The sequence below is a fragment of the Boleophthalmus pectinirostris genome, unplaced genomic scaffold (assembly GCF_026225935.1).
Source record: "Boleophthalmus pectinirostris isolate CB_2022bp ecotype Guang Dong unplaced genomic scaffold, ASM2622593v1 HiC_scaffold_23, whole genome shotgun sequence".
NCBI lineage: Eukaryota > Metazoa > Chordata > Actinopteri > Gobiiformes > Gobiidae > Boleophthalmus > Boleophthalmus pectinirostris.
Window position 1 is genome coordinate 28,271,902 of NW_026571207.1, and position 18,338 is coordinate 28,290,239.

At 36.8% G+C, this 18,338-nt stretch overlaps 1 protein-coding gene across 1 annotated transcript in view; it reads right to left on the reverse strand.

The window, feature by feature from the left end:
• Positions 1-17,012, reverse strand: part of LOC110158120 (androgen receptor-like) — a 41,616-nt gene extending 24,604 nt beyond the window's left edge. Inside the window, exons 1-4 of the mRNA XM_055159496.1 lie at positions 15,667-17,012; positions 11,599-11,735; positions 7,885-8,001; positions 3,614-3,754 (exon numbers count right to left, since the gene is read on the reverse strand). Of these exons, the coding sequence (XP_055015471.1) occupies positions 3,614-3,754; positions 7,885-8,001; positions 11,599-11,735; positions 15,667-16,562 (1,291 nt within the window). The 5' untranslated portion in view covers positions 16,563-17,012. The remainder of the gene's footprint in view (positions 1-3,613; positions 3,755-7,884; positions 8,002-11,598; positions 11,736-15,666) is intronic.
• Positions 17,013-18,338: the final 1,326 nt, after the last annotated feature.

Genomic DNA, 18,338 nt, shown 5'->3' on the forward strand with positions numbered 1-18,338 from the left:
CACATAAAAACAGGTTTTATAATAAAGAAACTCACATACAGAAACACTAAAGTTAGAGATTAAAAATGAGATTAACGCGATTAAAAAACATAACGCGCTAAATATGACTGTAATTAATTAATCGCAATTAACGCGATAATTTGACACCCCTAGATATAATAGTTTTTTATTGACCAACAACCATTCCACTGTTTAATTTTCAAACTTTCTGTTAGTTAAAGCAACAATTGTGTAAAGCCCTGTGTGAACTTGTCAAAATCACCTGTTAAAAGCAACCAAGAAATCTTTCATCAAATTTTGTAGATTTCTTTCTATAATTTTGCAATGTCTTTCCAATACCAGCACAATGCAATACTATAATAATATGTAGGGATGCTATATGGGCAAGACTTTTTACAGACTTCACTTCTTTCATCCAATTCTTAATCTTTAAAATTTCACCATGTCCTTCCAATAAGAGTACAATACAATACTATAATAATAGGGATATGTAGGGATAGTGTATGGGCAAGACATCTTACAGACTTCACTTTCATCCAATTTTTTAAAATATATCTTTTTCTATAATTTTGTGATGTCCTTCCAATAACAGTACAATACAGATATGTAGAGATACTCTACTGTACAAGAGTTTTTACAGACGTTTAACTCTTCACTCCTTCGTAGTTTTAGAAATGTGAGACAAGACTCTACACTGACAAGGTTCAAATCCAGGCTCTGTTTTTTTTTGCGCTATGGATGTCAACATTATCAGGTTTCAAATTTGTCTTTTTTTAAGTGTTTATACCACTGTAAGTTTGCTTTTGCATCAATAAAGTTTGACTTTAAAACACTGGCCATATACGAGAGGAGTGATAATAGGTTATGGTGAAAGACAATAAAGGATTTCACTTTTGTTTTGCTATATGTCAGTAATCGTGAATAGCAATTAAATTGTTCTCACAATAATCGTAACACTAAAATTTGATATTGTGACATCCCTATTCCGCACTCTTCTCTTTCAAAGGTCCAAAATCAAGCAATATTGACTCTTGTGAGCTTTAAGCCATGTTATAATGTTGTTACCTCAGTACTTCAGAGTTGTGTTGTTTCGTTCATGCTTACATAACCCTTTATTATCAGTCTGTCTACATATCCAAAGCTTAAAATCCTCTGTTCCACCTTGTGATGTCATGAAGTAAGGGTGGGCAATATCGTGATATTTTAAATATGAGATATTTTTTTAACTCGATATGGATTCTGACATATCGTATATATCGATATATTATATTCAATTCTGATATCACCGCTTCGCTTGTTTGCCTTCTGTGTCGTTGCCTCCACACGCTCCCGCCTCCCTGATTTTGCTGCTTGTGTCTCATTCATTCCTCACTGCCGCCGTGAATGCCGAAAGTTGGTGCCAGCAGCACAAGTTGCGAGCCGCTGTTCAAGCAAATAAGCTATGGAGTTTTAAGTTTTGTTTCTGTAAAACGTAAACATATGTGCGCAAAACTGCATCAAACACATTATAATGTCAAACGGGCTGACGTGGCTCTATAGTCGTTATGCTTTAAATGCTGTAAAGTGTAGTCAGGTAAAGTTTATTTATGCAGAAGATTTTAATGAATAATCTGCTGCAGTGTAACTTGTACAATAGTATTTGGAAACGTTCAGTTGGATCTGCAGTGGATTGTGGGGTGCCTCATAGCTCCTTACGCTGGTGAGGAACATGGGTCTGTTAAAATAATGAACCTCCAGAGCTTCCTCTGCTAAAGGAGCTCAAGGTCATTGTACGGTTAACAGAGTTAATGCAAACATGAGCTTGAGTTTTATTTATGAATGAAAAGAAGGCAATATGCATTATTTCTTCTATTTTACAGTTAAATTATTATTTATGTAATCAAGGATTTTTCGTAATCTTAAATGTGGCAGAAGCACTTTGTTCTTACATGAACTACCTTCCTCTTGCATTTCAATTAAAAAAAATCTTGTCGAATTTGGCATATCTGTTTTTGCAGGGGTTTTTGGGGAGTTATTTTTCCTGTACACATATTGAGATATATATTGTATATCGAGATATAGCAAAATATATCGAGATATATTTTTTGCTCCATATCACCCAGCTCTATGATGAAGCGGTAGTTTTCAAGTTAACAGCTACATTTTAGATTTTGTTCAGTAAAGACTTTCAATTCTGGGTCTAAAATCATCCAAATTATTCTCATGAAGGTGTATGGAGTTTAAAACACAGTGGAGCACTTCGTGTATTATCACATGACATCACAAGGTGGAACAGTGTGTTTTCTGTTTGAAAGAAGAATCCAGCCTAAATATGCAGGGTTTAACATGTGTAAATGAAACAAAACACAACTCCAGGTATGTCTTTGATGAGGCAACAACATTACAAGAGATCAAAACATAGTGTAGTATCTGCCCTTAAAATGAATTTGTTTGTATTGCGATTTGAAGGCTTTCTTGTAAAGCAATTTGTATTACTTAAAAATTGTGTTATATAAATAAACCTGCCTAACCTGTTTAGTTGATCGTGCACATAATAATTACACAGTAGCCTTGATACTTTATGCAACTGACTTCATTTATTCAGGCATGGGGCTGTCCCAGAGAGTAAAAGTACAGATACCAGAGAAAAGAAAAAAAAAACTCAAGTAAAAGCAAAAGTATCACATGAAAAATAGACTTAAGTATACTTATTAAAGTATCTGTTTAAATGTACTTCAAGAGTATGTATTTTAAAAGATATTTTTATTCTAGCTGTTGTATTTGTTTATTTGTTGTTATATTTTTGCTTGCTTGTAATTGTGAAAGTGTTAAAAATAAGCAGCAGGTCTCACGCAATAAAAAGAAAAAACTTTTACTTTTCAGTCCTGTTCAAAAATGTAGTGGAACAGAAAGGTATCTGCTCTCAAATGGAGTGTAATAAAAGAAAAGTAACTGTACTTAACCTGACTTAAGTACAGATACCTAAACATTTTACTTAAAGGTGCATTGTGTAACTTTTCTGGTGGAGGGTCTGTCAAATTCTTTTCTTAATGGAGATGGTATTGCTTTGTCTGGAATGATTCACAGTACGGTATTAACACCTTTCTATCTTCGTGACGAGCAAACCAGACCGAGTTACAGGTCAGATCTGTGGAAAGACAATGTCGCTCAGTCAGAATGCCTGTTTTTCTTGGTATTTTTGAGCTATAGAACCACCTGCAATTGAATAAATGTAAGGTAGAGCTGTTAAATGTCATACTGTGGAACCAGGCAACAAGGAGGTGACGGACCCTCCACCAGAAAAGTTACACAGTGCACCTTTAATCACAGTACTTTCGCTACTTTTACTTTCCTACATTCCACCACTGGAGCAGACAGTACCCAATCTCTACCCCACCATTTGAGAATACTGCACCACACTCACAGATTTCACACAAATTAATTACCGGGATGATCAAGAGACTGCAGAAAACTCATCTTGATTTCCTAATGCAGTAATTGTACAGCTTAGTCATGTTCTAAGTTTGAATAAATCTCCGAGCGGCAACTGTAAAATCTTGTGAATAATTATGCAACATATGGTGTCACTGAAAACATTTGCATAATATCTCGCTTGTTTGGCAGTTTGTCTCACCATTTTGGGGCCTGGATACGGCGCTACTCCTTGGCTCCAAGTCTTTTCTACCTGCCCTCTCTCCTCTCTCCCCCCAGTGGGACGCTCCTATCAGCTCCTCCTCGCCATTCCGAGTCTGGCCTGCACCCTTCAGCTTGCGACCTACAAAACACAGAAAAAGAAAAGTTTGAAAAAAAAAGATAAGAGGACATTATTTCCAAGCTGTTACGTCTAGTAATTGCAGGCTAGATAATCAAAATTCGAGAATAGTCTTAGTGTTAATGGCCCATTTGGTTTTATGATGAGTCTATGGTGGCTCTAGCTTATCGTATTCATGTGGGAAGGTTTCTGAGTTTTGGCTGCTGGGCCCGGAGTCAACAACGAGCCTCTTGCCCTCAATTTGCAACAATTTATTTAACCAGGGGCATACTATGTACCACGAAATGTAATGATTATGGACTACTTTTGCCTAGTACAAAAACTAGACTAAGGAAAACATGACTATGCAAGATATAAACAAAAATAAAGCTGGAAATCACATAGTTCTTCACATCTGCAGTATGGTACAAATGAAAAGATAGTGCTTTACACATATTAACAAGGACGAGACTGTTTACAGTGAAACTACTAGAAACTGAAATGCGAAGTAGTTACATCACTTTAAATTACATGACTAATTTCTAGCTGCAACAAGCATAAGCAAAAAAGCAACTAAAAGGTACACTACGTGACTTCAGCACCTGGTTGTGTCCATGGAGAAATGCTAGGGAGATATAAATTACAGGTGTTTTTTTTTTAATACCTTCAAAAATATGCGTTCTACTGTAAGTGGGCCCACCTCTCCATAAACCAGATCTGTAAACTGGCTTGTTGCTTGTCTCCGTGGAGATAAATAAGTTTAAAATCATAGTGTGAAAAATGCCAGACAAAGCAACAACATCTCCATGATGGCAGACCCTCCAGCTAGAACACAGTGCACCTTTAAGTATAAAGCTGTAGTAAAATAATATTTGTTATAGTTAAAATTTAATATTTTTTATATAAATAAGCAATTTTTAAATATAGAGATTGAAGAACAGCTAGATATATTGTTTATTTTGGATACATTTATGTTTTTCTATTTTTTTCCTTATTTCATGTTCAAAGTATATTTTATTCATTTTATATTTTGTACATCACAAAACTGCTCTAAGGTACATATTTTTAGTTTATAATTATTTTCAATTTGAAAGTTTTGTGTAAATTATCAATAATTTATTTACTTTTTTTTTTTTTTTTTGAGAGAGAAAGAGAGAGAAATGCTGAACAAATACATCGTGTACATCGTGTAACAAAAAAAATAATCATTTGAATAATCATGATTTTAATGTTGATGAATATGATTTTTTCCATAATCGTGCAGCCCTATTCCACAGTACGGCATTAAACATATCTATCTTACATGTATTCAATTGCTCTAAAACATGAGTTCTTGCTGTGAACGGGCTTGCCCCTCCACTGACCTGACCTGCAATTTGACCTGTTTGTCTCAGCTGACAAAGATCATGTTCAATGTGATACTGTGGAACACTCCAGACAAAACAAAAACATCTCCATAGACATAAACACGAGGAGATTCACCACCAGAAAAGTTACACAGTAGCCCTTTAAAAAAAAAAAAGCTCCGGGGCAGGTTTTACTTCACTTTATCATGACTTTTTCTTTGTTGTCGTAAAAGTCGATTATACAAACAAGTACTGGTCTTGCAACAACACTACATTATAATTAACACTCTATTTCGCTATTTCCGTCTCGTCTCAGTGTTATGTAAGGGTGTGGTACGCTACTGATCTAACCGTCAAATATGATTGAGACTTAATGGTTTTCCTGCCAGCTACTTTCTTAGCAAGTAGGGATTAGTTTTCAACATATTAAAAAATAAATAAATAAAAAAATCTCTGTCACCGTTTTATATAACATAACAGAACATTGTCTTCAGAAAAAAATGAGAAAATAATTATATTTTGAGTGTCTGCCTCTTGAGAATCAGTGAATTTAGGTAATACCATATTGTTAGTCTGGTAGAAACATTTTGTGTATATGGGGAAGGACAGCTGTTGATTTTCCAATTGCAGAGAAGAAGGCTCACAAGAAATACTTAAAAGTTGTGCAAAAGTTATAGCACTGCAAAACAGTATAATTCAAGTAAAAATACTCAACATTATTTGATTAACAAGCATCTCATTAGACATACTTGCTGCTACTTTCTAATTCTACGATTGTAATTAACTATGGATGGGATGAGAGAGAATTTTTAAGAGACAAGACACGATATAGGGTCTACAGGATTGAGATGAGACTTTTGACATAATTTACAATAATCGGGTGTGTATAATCCTTGTATCATTCATTCATTAATTTTTCAAAAAAAGAAAAAAAACTATGTCTCCATTATTTGCACCAAAACCAAAATGAGAAAATGGAGAACGGTTTGTTATTTCAGTTTTCGATTTTGTGTTTAAATGAAAAATGTAAAAAATGGATAACAGCCGTTTCCCGTTTCATACAATTTTGACCCTTATGAACTAAACCAGGACTAAACCAGGACTGAACCAAGACTAAACCAAGACTAAGGTCCTTTCACCTGCGATCACCCGGCAGTCTACGTGGGTGCACCTCCGAGCCCGTCCAGACACTCAGTCCTGTTTCAGTTCTGGTTTAGTCCTGATTTACTCTTAGTTCAGTCCTGGTTCAATCCTGGTTCAGTCCGTAAGGGTAAAAATTGGATGAAATGAGAAATGGCCGTTATCCTTTTTTTTTTGTTTGTTTGTTTTTTTCCATTTTTCATTTAAACACAAAATCGAAAACTGAAAAAATTAATGGTTATCCATTTTTTACATTTTGGTTTTGAAGACAAATAATGAATAAAATAGTTGTTTTCTCAATTTCTTATTTTTGGTTTTATTTTGAAAAACAATGTTATTTGTTTTGTAGATTTGATTTGATTTCTCCATATGCAGATAAGGAGTTATTTTTTCAATATTATGTTACGATATACATATCGTTGATAACCAAATTGCACCAGGACCTTTCGTAACTACGCTACGCCACTGTTTTATAGTCGTAAGGTGCATTGTGCAACTTTGCTACTGATGGGACTGCCGGCTGCTCATCTTTATTATGGAGATGTTATTGCTTTGTCTAGAAGGTTGCACTTCATTTGTATTATTTAAATCATTACTAGACTAAAACTGGATGTGCTCCTCTGTTCTCTCTGTTGCTCCAGCTCCTCCCCTCTCTGTCTGCTGTCTGCACTATACGCACACCCTGAAGAGGGACACAGACAGAAGAGGAGTGCTTCTTTAGCACCGATTATTTGTGTCAATATTGGTCTGATCCCTACGAAATAAAAACTGGGACAGAGGTTCAAATGTTCTGTCTGAATATATGAGCTACAAGTCTCTATGTGGAGTTGTCTTTTAGCTACAGATGCTCAAATTTACGCAGTTTTCCAGTGCCGGAGCGATGCAGAGGATCAAATCTCACAAGACCATTTTCCCCATGTGCACAGTCTCAAGACAAATTGATCTCGTCCCATTCCTATAACTAATACTAGAATATAATTATAACTACTTCTATAACATGCGGTGCTTCTGCTGCTACAACTGCGACTAATACAGCTACTACTACTACATACTGTATAATACCTCTACTGCAGGGGAGTTCAAACCAGACTGTATATATAAATGGACATAGTTAGCCATCTCGTTTCAAATAGGAAGTGTTCAAGGGGGTGCTTCTGGCTACATCGACTCTTTCCAATTGACTTTTCATTGAAAAATTGTCACCTCTCTCACAGTAACTGCTGCAGTGAGCCTCATCACTTTCGGTCTAGAAAATGTTTATAATAACTTGCTCTACATGACCCTGGTGTTTTTATTTTGCTACTTGTCCATTCAGTATGAAAGCTGAACACTGTGGCACACTCCTTTAGTCCACTTCTTTATACAATTTGTTCTGAACTTTTTTCAGTGAGGACCTGATTTTGTAACACATTCGAAGTGAAAGGTCAAAAACTGATGGTCAAAACAGTGGATCATTGAGGTCGCTGCACTTTTAATAATACTAGAAGCATTCATTCTAAGTCTGTATCATTATACAAAGTGATTTTACTGATGTTATAGTGGTTGAATTACTTACTTTGAGAGCCTCATTTGAACACCTCTGCTTTACTGCTTGTTGTACTGCTACTTCTAAATGCAACACTACTGCTACTGTCCTACTAATATACTTTTACTACTTCTTTTCCTCACCTTTCAGACTCATTCCAGACATGAAGCATCTCTTAAGTCGACAGGAGGCACAGTTTTTCCGTCGCAGTTTGTCGATGGTGCAGTCGTTTCTGCTCGCACACAAGTGGTTTTGTTTACCTGTAATTAGACACAAAATATTACAGTAGTATTAATACTATAATACTTCAGGCTCACGAAAGGATAAACCAAGCTTAACCAGAAAAACTCACTGGTGTTACTTTTGTGATATGAATGCTGCTGTGTTGGTTTACAAGGGGAACTTATGAAAGTAACTTTGTTTAAAAATAGTTGAAGGTGAGATTGACATTGATTTTGATCTGCTTGAAGTTGAATCAGAATTGTAAGATGTAATTAACTTTACTCGTTTCAAAGAAGACTGCTTTGTCTGGAATTCTGTAGAATGGTATTATTACACTTCAATTCCTCTGGCATTTATTCGACAGGCATTTAATTACTAAAACAATATCTCTCCACAGATCTGCTTGACCTGCTGGTCTCCATGGGGATAGATATGTTTAATGCAATATAGAAGAATGTTCCAGGCAAAGCTTTTCTCCAGCTTTTTTATAGCGCAAAAATAACTTTATAAACATGGGTTGATTCTCCACAGCATCTCGATTTAAACTATTTTGCATTTAATCATATTAACATGTTTTTAATGCAAAAACCTACAACTTGGCAAGACACAAGACAAGTTATATAATGCACTTTTAACCAGATTTTGGCTCAGTTTAATCTTTTTGCTCAATTGGAATAAAATACTGTGTATAGTAATTGCCCAGTGAATTGAAAATGTAGACTGTGTCATGATTGTAGTTTGCTGTTAATGTTTCACCTGGTAAAATACAGGTTAAACAAATACAAATCATTTTACGAATCAAATGTTAATTGTTAATCTGTTTGAAATGAACAACTGGGACTTGTTAAGTAACCCATGCGTTTGAGCAAAGGCTCTTACAAATAAGTAATAAATACATGAAGCAACAGATTTTTTTTTGTTTTTGTGTGTGTGATTCCAAAGCTGCATTGTTTCATTTATGCAATATAGATTTTCAATAACAGCTCTGATAAGAAAATGGAAAAGTGTATTGAAAGGGTAAATCTATCAGACAGAGGCCTAAGACATTACCACGATACATTTAAGTTAAGTTGTATTATCGGCAGTGCACTCGCCAAATAAAGCAATAACATTAAATTTCCGATGTTTTTTGCAGTCATTGTCGACACAGCCAAAACAGCAACCTTACCCAGGATTTGCTCAGTCCTAGCAACAAAATGTGGGTGTTTACTGATGGCAAATAGCTCACCCTCCTCATAATGTTAGGTCACTGTGTCCTGTGTGCATCAGCAAGGCGAGTGGGAGTAATAAATTAAAGCAGAGCAGTAATATTGACTGGCTGTGTGTATGTGTTGGTCTTGACACAATGCTAAAAGTTCAATATTAAAGAAAAGGCTTAATACAGAATATGATTTTTGATAACACGTTGAAAAGAGATGCACTGTATTCTATAAACTACTAAATAATTGAAGTAGTCTTTTAAATATATTTCAATGTTGGAATGATACTGACAAAAATATGTTGACATTTTGAAAGAATTCTGTATATACTAGATTATATTTTAATCTATACCTAAATGGCTCTTGGTTGTAATTTTACACTGTGAATTTAACTGTTTTATTAATATTACCAACACCTATGCATTATCATCTATGCTTGTGTTTAGATTACAGTTTTGTTTTATGATTCTAAAAGTTTGAACTTGATTTTTATGTTAAGTAAAAGCTATGATAATCAACACTGAAAAGAACACTGATAGCTAAAAGTATTTTACAATAGGAAGTAGTTTTCAACACAAATAATCTCACGTTTTCAGACTCTGAAACTATTTGTATTGTTTTGCGTGTGTGCGTTTTAACACGACTAAATAAAGACTGGTTTAAATACTATCAATAGTATCAATTAGTGTTTAATCTCTGCTTAATATTACTCAATGTTTGGTTTTGTTTTGTTTTGGCAGCCCTAGTGTGGGTGGATACATAATCGCATTACAAATCTGTACACACTCGCATCCGGTGAACCTGCCTCCCTTATGGGGACAAAAATCAGGTCCCTGTGACGTAAATCCTTTATTATTAGACCAACAGCAAGATTTTGTACATACAGGCTAAAATGGGATAAAGTTAGGCAAGTAGTGACTGTGGTGAAAGTGGTTAGACCTGTTTTTTTCCATGAAATTGAGAAAAAATTGTCTTGTATTATTTGCAAGGTAGGCGAGGATTATCTTCATTTAAAATAAACTAGTTCTGTTATTCACCTATGTAAGAAAAATGAGGTAGAGGTCCTTTAAGGTTAGGATAAGTCTCTAAAACATGAGTGTATGTAATTCAGTGTAATGTGTGTATGTGTGTGTTTGTTTGTGTGTTTGTTTTAGTGACCAGATTTTTCCCATGTAGTTGAGCACCATTTGCCTTGCATAGTGCATAAGGTGAGCATTTAAAATAGTCTTGTTGAGTTTTCATGTATTTAAGTGAGGTGCAGTTATAGGGCTGGGGAATGAATCGAAAGATGGAGAGACTGTGAATCGTCATGTCTGATCGTCAGTGATACTGTTGGGGATTTTGAATCACAATGAGTCATAAAAGCATGTGTTTTGGGGCTCTGATTTTGAAGGAAGAAATGTGATTTTTTTTTTGTGTGTTAAATTGTGTTAAGGTTTAGAAGTGTATACTATTTATGTTCATGAAACCAGTATTTAGAACCATTTAAATTGTATTTTTCCAAAACCTACATAAAATTGAATCGAGATTGAAACTGAGGGAAAAAGATTATGAATAGTCTCCTGGAAATTACTGTATGTAAGTCAGGGGTGGACTGATCTCATACTGGTACTGGATATTGACACTGATGATGAAAGATTTGCTGGATCGGATATCAGGTTCCAAATATCAGTTCAGACAACATCCTGATTGGACATGTACATTCATGTACGTCCCTATTTACCCAGGACAGTCCCAGTTTTGAGCCCTGTGTCCCCTGTCCCAACAGATTTATCTAAAACCAGTGATTTGTCCCAGTTTTATAAAAGAAATGTCCCTGGTGTCCCTATTTTTGACCAATTTGATCCCTGCCAACAGTAAAGAGAGGCACACATTGTCATTTGTTTAGGTGAAATACAGAAAAGCTGCTTAAAAATGACCAAAACGCAGAGAAAATGTGACTATACTGACTATACTATGTTAGTCACGAATGGTCTCTGGATAACTATTTTCCTTAATTACGCACTCATTTCACAATTTTATCATTACTAACCACCAACAAAAATTAGGATTTCCCAGTTGTTTATTTCGAAAATCTGGTCACCCTATATTTACTGGTCCTAGTTGGCCAAGGAAGTCTCATAATGTTTGGATTTTTATTTATACAAAGTTGTTCTGTGGTTACCTCAGGGATAAATAACAGCTGCATAACACTTCTGGATCAGTTTTGTCTTATTTTATTTTTGTATAGGGAAATAACTGAAATGCAGTTTCAGTCTCTGCGCTGGTATCGGTTGGTATCGGGTATTGGCTGATACTTAAAGCCATAGTGTCAACATCAGAATCAGAACTGAAAAAGCTGGATTAATGGATATTTATATGTAATGTTCCTAAGAGGCATGGTTAGCGTGTGTGTGTTATCATGTGTAAGTTAAAGTGTGTGTGTTATCGTCTTACCGGCAGCGGCCCTTTTGAAGAAGACTTTACAGCTGCCGCATGTAACCGCTCCATAGTGACACCCGGAAGCGTCGTCCCCACAAACCTGACAAATGCGCCGATCGGAGAGGTACACGCCCGGGAACAGGTCTTCATGCCTGAGCAAACACAAGTAATCAGATCTCATAATTAAAATTAAGGTTTTAATCGTATAGTGCTATAATTGCATCTGCTGATAGTGCACATTTCGTTCCTAGTTTTTAATTTAAGTTAATATGAGGATTAGAAAAGGTCAAAGTTAATCAATGGTCATTAATTTGTGAAATCTTTTACTTTATTAGTTACTCTATCAATGATTTTAAGCTGTTTTATTACCTCCGCCAAGGAGGTTATGTTTTTGCCGGCGTTTGTCTGTTTGTCTTTTTGTTTGTTTGTTTGTTTGTTTGTCTGTTAGCAACATAACTCAAAAAGTAATGGACCGATTTTGATGACATTTTCAGGATTTGTTGGAAATGTGAAAAGGAAGAACTGATTTCATTTTGGGGGTGATCCGGAAGAAATCCTGGATTCTGGATCACTTTGAAATTTTAGTTAACATTGTGGTAAATGGGGCCAAAGATTTTGTTTCTCAATATCTCGGTTAATTATTGACCAAACCCCATGAAATTTGACTCAGGGATGGACAATGGGATCCTCTTTCATATTCCAAATTGAAAGATACGAGTCAAATATTTATGGAAAACACAATTAATATGAGGGGGACTGTAGTCCTTGGCGGAGGTCTGCGCTCTCTGAGTGCTTTTCTAGTTACTTATGTTACGAAAGCGTTTCCGTACAAGGCGTTGTGTTTGTTTCATTCACACATGTTTAACAAACAAATCCTGCATATTTAGGCTTTAAAGTTAGAGTGAAAAAACTCTCTTCCACCTTGTGATGTCATGTGGTAATGCAGGAAGTACGTCATATCCAAATGATTCTAGTCACACCTTAATTTATCATTTGTATGCCTGTCAATCTCTGAACAAAAGGTAAAGGTAGGTTGTAACTCGAAAACTACCGCTGCATGACATCACAAGGTGGAGCAGAACAATTTGAGCTCAGCATTGTTGGACAGACTAATAATGCTGGGTTACTCAAAGATGTGAATGAAACAAAACATATCTCTGGGGCCTCTACCCGATTTTTGTCCATGTATTTGAGCAAAATGTGTCCTGCCACAGTACAAATATATATTGTATAAGGAGGTCCTGGTCCAGATAAGTCTTCTGCGTGCTGTGTGCATCTAAATATAAAGCGGTTTAATGTCCAGTAATCAGGAAGTTCACAGTTAGCATGCTAGTTGTTATCTTTAATAAACCCCCCTCTTATAAACTCATCATGGTGAATACTTCCGGAAAGCTCTGAAAGCATAAGTTTAGTGAGAAATAACTCTGTACAAATTAGGTACAGCATCTTTAAGGATGAACTGAGACAAACAGAATGTGACAGAAAATCATTCAGGCATTTAATTGAATAAGAATGGAAACTACTTAACATATGTGCACGATAAAACTGAACAGTTTTGGAAAAATGTCTAATTGCATTTTGGACAACCACAGAGATTATGTTTTACTTGGAATTCATGTTTTAAAATCAAAAAGGATTTAAAGAAATGAGAGAAGACTGGTCTGACTCAAATATGAACCACCAAACTAATACAAGAATCACTTGCTTTTCATAATGTATTTGTAGAGGTCTGAACTACAGTGTTTCGTTGCCTGCAGAGGACTTTCTGTCATTGCATTATGGTAAAAAACAGTCATTATTATATGTCGTTCTTTACTTTGGTTGGTTGTGCCCTATGCATGTCTTTGTGCAGTGGGAGTATTCAACTTCTCTCTGCCAAATTCCCCTCATATCTTCTGCATGTAATTTTATTTAAAGGGGCTCTACGTAACATTTCAGCCACCTGCTTGTCTCCATGTAGATGTTATCACTTTGTCTGAAATCTCCCCTATCTTGTATTTCTTTTATTACTCAGAAATATATTAAATGGGGGGCATCTCTCAAGAGGTCTGACCTGCACCTGCTTGTTTCCATGGGGATTAATAAACTTAACCTCATATCAGAAAGCTCCATGTACCTTTAAGATACCTGCTGCTGACCTGTTTGCTTTAATAATTTAAACCACTATTGCAGGATTATGACTGCATCCAAAACCAGCAAAAATTAAACCAAAAATACCCATGGGGATTATAACTGGTAAGAAATTGTGTGTAATTTGAGCAGTAATACTTTTTCTGGTGCTGGAAACTAGACTAGAATTTAGACCCTGGGCAGCTTTGCATTCATTTACAAATTGCAGCTAGCCAGTACAGTGTAGTATCATCTATCAAGTGAATTGCAAATTTGTTTATTTTATACTGTAAGTGTAAGCCCAAACTAAATGAAACTATCTGGAAAGCAAACACTTGAAATCGATTAAGACAGTAACACTCAAGAAAACCTGTGATAACCAGCCCATCTCATCATGCTTAAGATACCAGTAATTCTATATTGAAATGGCAAGTGGTATTAAACTAGATGTTTTAATTAATATTTTTAACATATAAAATAAATAACAATAATAAAACTAGTTTCAAAACTCTTCTACCGAAAAATCTCCTCTCCATTGTTCTTGCATCAATGAAAAAACAAAACTTATTTTCTGACAAGAATCAGCTCAAGAAAAACTGGGTGATTATATCGGTTTGCTTAAGCTGCATATATATTTATTATTCACCAAATATTATATTACATTTTTCATTGTCAATAAAAGTGGCTGATGGATGTGTAAAGCTATATTTTTCCTCAGTTGTTTGCTTTATTTAAAGAAAATGACAGCTTGTAAATGTTCCCTAAAAGAATAATAAAACCATACATAATTGTCAAAAACCTTGAGTTTGAGTTATTGGAAGTGCACTATGAAGGAAATGCTTGCAAAGTAAATGTTTGTAAGCAAAAATATGTCTGTCTCTTGTCCTTTCTTTTAGAATAAAATAAGTTAAAATCAAATTCTGGATCACACTGGGCTTTTCTCTATATTTCCATGAGACTACAAAAGGAAACTGCCACTGTGCTGTTACTCATTTATTAATACATAGCCTCATTACAATAAACTACAAAAACAAGCAAGCGATGTTTTTAAAATGTGTGTTCTTCAGAGCATTCAAAGGTCAAGGATATAAAGTTATTTTTTTAAACGACAATCAAACACGTGTGTACAACAAGTCTGAATGCATTTAAAACATGTTTATTTGCCAAGACCAGGGCAAAACTCTTCCATGCCTGATTATATACGAGGATTTTACCAGGATGGACATAAAACTTTTGCCAAATTAAAATGCAAATCATGGCAAACTATGTGGGCAATACGTGGGGAAAAAGAGGTAGGTGACGTATTTTTATTGTTAACCTGTAACACTGCTGGATTATACTGTACTCACGCCTGGAACAAGCAAACAAACGTAACGTATTTAATTGTTTCTCTAAGCCTTTTTAAGGGAATCAAAAACATCTCGGCTACAGCAGGTGGTGTATCTCCGGTTTACGGGCCCCTGAAATATTAACTCCAATCGTGGACAGCCATAGACACAGCAGAAAAAGGACAGCCCCCTTCGCAAAGTTAAGCAAAGGCTGAACTTTGAGTCTCTCTGACTGCCCATAGCTTTGCCAAGGCCAAATCCAGAACACAGGGTTGCTAAAGTGCATGTGGTTTCATGGCCTATATATTGTTACAGTGCACAGGGAATCAGAAGAACGAAATAAAAAGTGACATACCCGGTGAATAATCTAAACTGGTTAAACGAGGGCAGTGGAATAAAGCACTAAGCAAAATTACCGTGGTATTTACTGTAACCGTGACTCATCTACAGTGCATGCTACAAAATCAAAGGACAACTGGCCTATTGGTTTTCATTTATAAGGCAAGACAGGGCAGGTGAAACAAACAATACTCTCACTGACAGCGGGACACTCCCTTTTTTGAGCTGCTGATCTGCCAATCACACGCATCTCAGACAACAATAACTTCTAACAGAGCAAGCTTTCCCAAGTCAATATTTGTATTACCTGAAGCCGCGTTCTGTACATTCCACCCATATCGCTGGCTCGGTTTTGATGCTGGAGCAAGCTGCGTGCCCTTGGGCTGCCACACTTTGGTAACTTTCCGCTTGGCCATACTCTGGGCGCATGCCACCTTTACCAACCTGCTGCTCGCGCTTGGTGCCTCCGTACCATATGCAGCGGCACTCTTGTCTTGCTCCACGCACACAGTTACAGTATTTACACACCCCATTGTGCGGTCCAGCTGGTAAAGGGGCCGCCGCTGCCAGCTCGGTGTCGGTTCCTTCGCAGTACACGGGCTCGTTTGGGCACCACACGCCGTTCATTGTGTCCCTGTACAAGCCGGGGTTCGCGGTCGTGGCAGTGTATGGTTTCAGTGGTATCATCCCATCTGACTGGTGTGGGGCAGCGGGGAGCTCCGGTACCGGGTTCATGTACAAGTTTGAGTCTCGACCCACGTTTCTCGTTATAACCGGGCCGCGCGTAAAGCTGTGCGCGCTGTCCACGTCCGCCGAACGCAGCAGATCCATACAGCTCACCTGCTGCATGCCGTGGCAAACTTCCCCAAACTCGTCCTCTCTTTGGCTGCTGTCTCTGTGGAGCAGTCTGACACCGTCCTGGTTCATATTGCGGGAGTCGTCAGTGCCGTTCTCCGCGCTCGCGTAGTATTCAATAAAAGCAATGCCACTAACCACACTGTTGCCGCTGCCTCCGTTTCCGTTTGTGTTGTTGTTGTTTAGAGGAGGAGAAGACATGGGATCCAAGCCGAGAGACACGGACACTGCCTTGCTGAGCTCCACTGTGCTCGGGCACGCGCAGGTGTCTGTCGTATCCACGCGATCCGCCTCGTTCAGCAATAAAGAGTTGTCTTCTAAATTGGTTAGACTCACGTGAAAGGCCATCTTTAATCGCGTCGTCACTTTTGGCAGGAGTTGGTAAGAGAAACCCTAGCGAGACAGAGAGGAAAACGCCTACCCAACCATACGAGCCTGGTCATGTGTCTTCAAGCTCAGCGCACTCACATGTGTCGCCTACGTGGGTTTGTATTCATCCTGTAATAGTTCTCCTCTTGTCTCACACCGGGTTTCCAACAACTTTTCAAAGTCACCGTCTTTTCCCCGTCCCGAGTGCGTGCGTGTTTGCTGCTTTTACCCCGCGTGAACTCCCAGAACTGCTCCACAAGTTGCAGAGACACAAGTTGAACCATACACACGACGACTCTGCACTTTGTAACGCGGGATTGTTTTTGCGCGAAACTGTAAGCCCTCGCGTTAGTTATTCTCTCATGTGGGTAGACGTGCGTCGTGCCTCCCGTTACTTAGCAGAAAGCCTTGCGGGTTCTCGCGAGAAAGAGTCTACAAAAAACAAAACGCAATTTCTACATATGAAATAGCGCGCAGCCTTCCGCAATCGCAACTTCATAGCCTACTTTTTTCTAGAGAGTTCCGTAATAACCGTGTTAGTATAAATGAAGTGGATGGATCAGCAGCGCGTTGTAGTTTGTTATTATAGTTCTCATTGGATTTGCACTATGTAAACAATATTATGTCTGATATTAAATGACTAATCCGGCTACTCTATAAGGTTCGTTTATTTCTGGGGATGATGGATGAGGATGTCAGCAAGAGAAAGGTGAAAGGGATTTGACACAAGCTCACGAGCTCTCAGCATTGTCAAAATACTTACTTAAATACCATCAACGTCATGCAACAGGTCCAAACTAAAACCGTGACAGCCATTATGGCACTTTACTATTTTGTTAGTTTACTTATAGCAACAAGAAATCCACTTACAAGGATTTACAGTAACTCCTAAACTGAGAATCATTTATTTTCGTCACAAAACACTCTAAAATGTAACTTTAGGTCAAATTATTATATCTCAAGTTTAATGTTATTATGGTAATATTACCCTTTACAAGCTTGTGGGAAAAAATAATTACAGCAATTTACATATTCGTTTGTTTTTGTATATTTATTTGATAGGAACAGTGCTGAACATCTGTAATTACAGTGTAAATTTTAAGAAATAAATAAAGATTAGACCATAGCAAGGGTGCTAATTTATATAGGCAGGGTGTTTCCACTGTAGTATTGCATCATAAAATGTGTTCAGCCCGTTGGAAACTGTCTGCACAAGAAAAATGGATTTCATTTGATGAGATTATCAAATTGTAATTCATGAATTTTGGGCCCTCAAAGGTGCATTATGTAACTTTTCTGATGGACGATTGAAAACTTATAATTTTGCTTGGAATATTTATCTTATTTGTAGCATTTATGACAAGTGTTTTCATTGCTCAAAAATACATTGAAAAAGACGTTTGCCATAAATCTGATCTGTAACTTGTCCTTGTGGCGTTACCGGCTTGTTTCCATGGAGATTAATAAGTTTAATGCCACACTGTGATACATTCCAGGCAAAGCATTACAATCTTCATGAAGGCATACAGACAGCGGACCCATCACCAGCAAAGTTACATTGTGCACCTTTAAACTGAACAATTAGAAATATCAATTACATACTGTTCATTTAACAAGTTCCCCTGTCCTTGAAAAAGCCTAATAATAATAATAATAATAATAAATACATCTAACGATATCCTGGATTTAAATTGATTAAAACCATATCAATAATTGTAACTTATTTTTCCATGAATACATGCAGAGGACATAGTT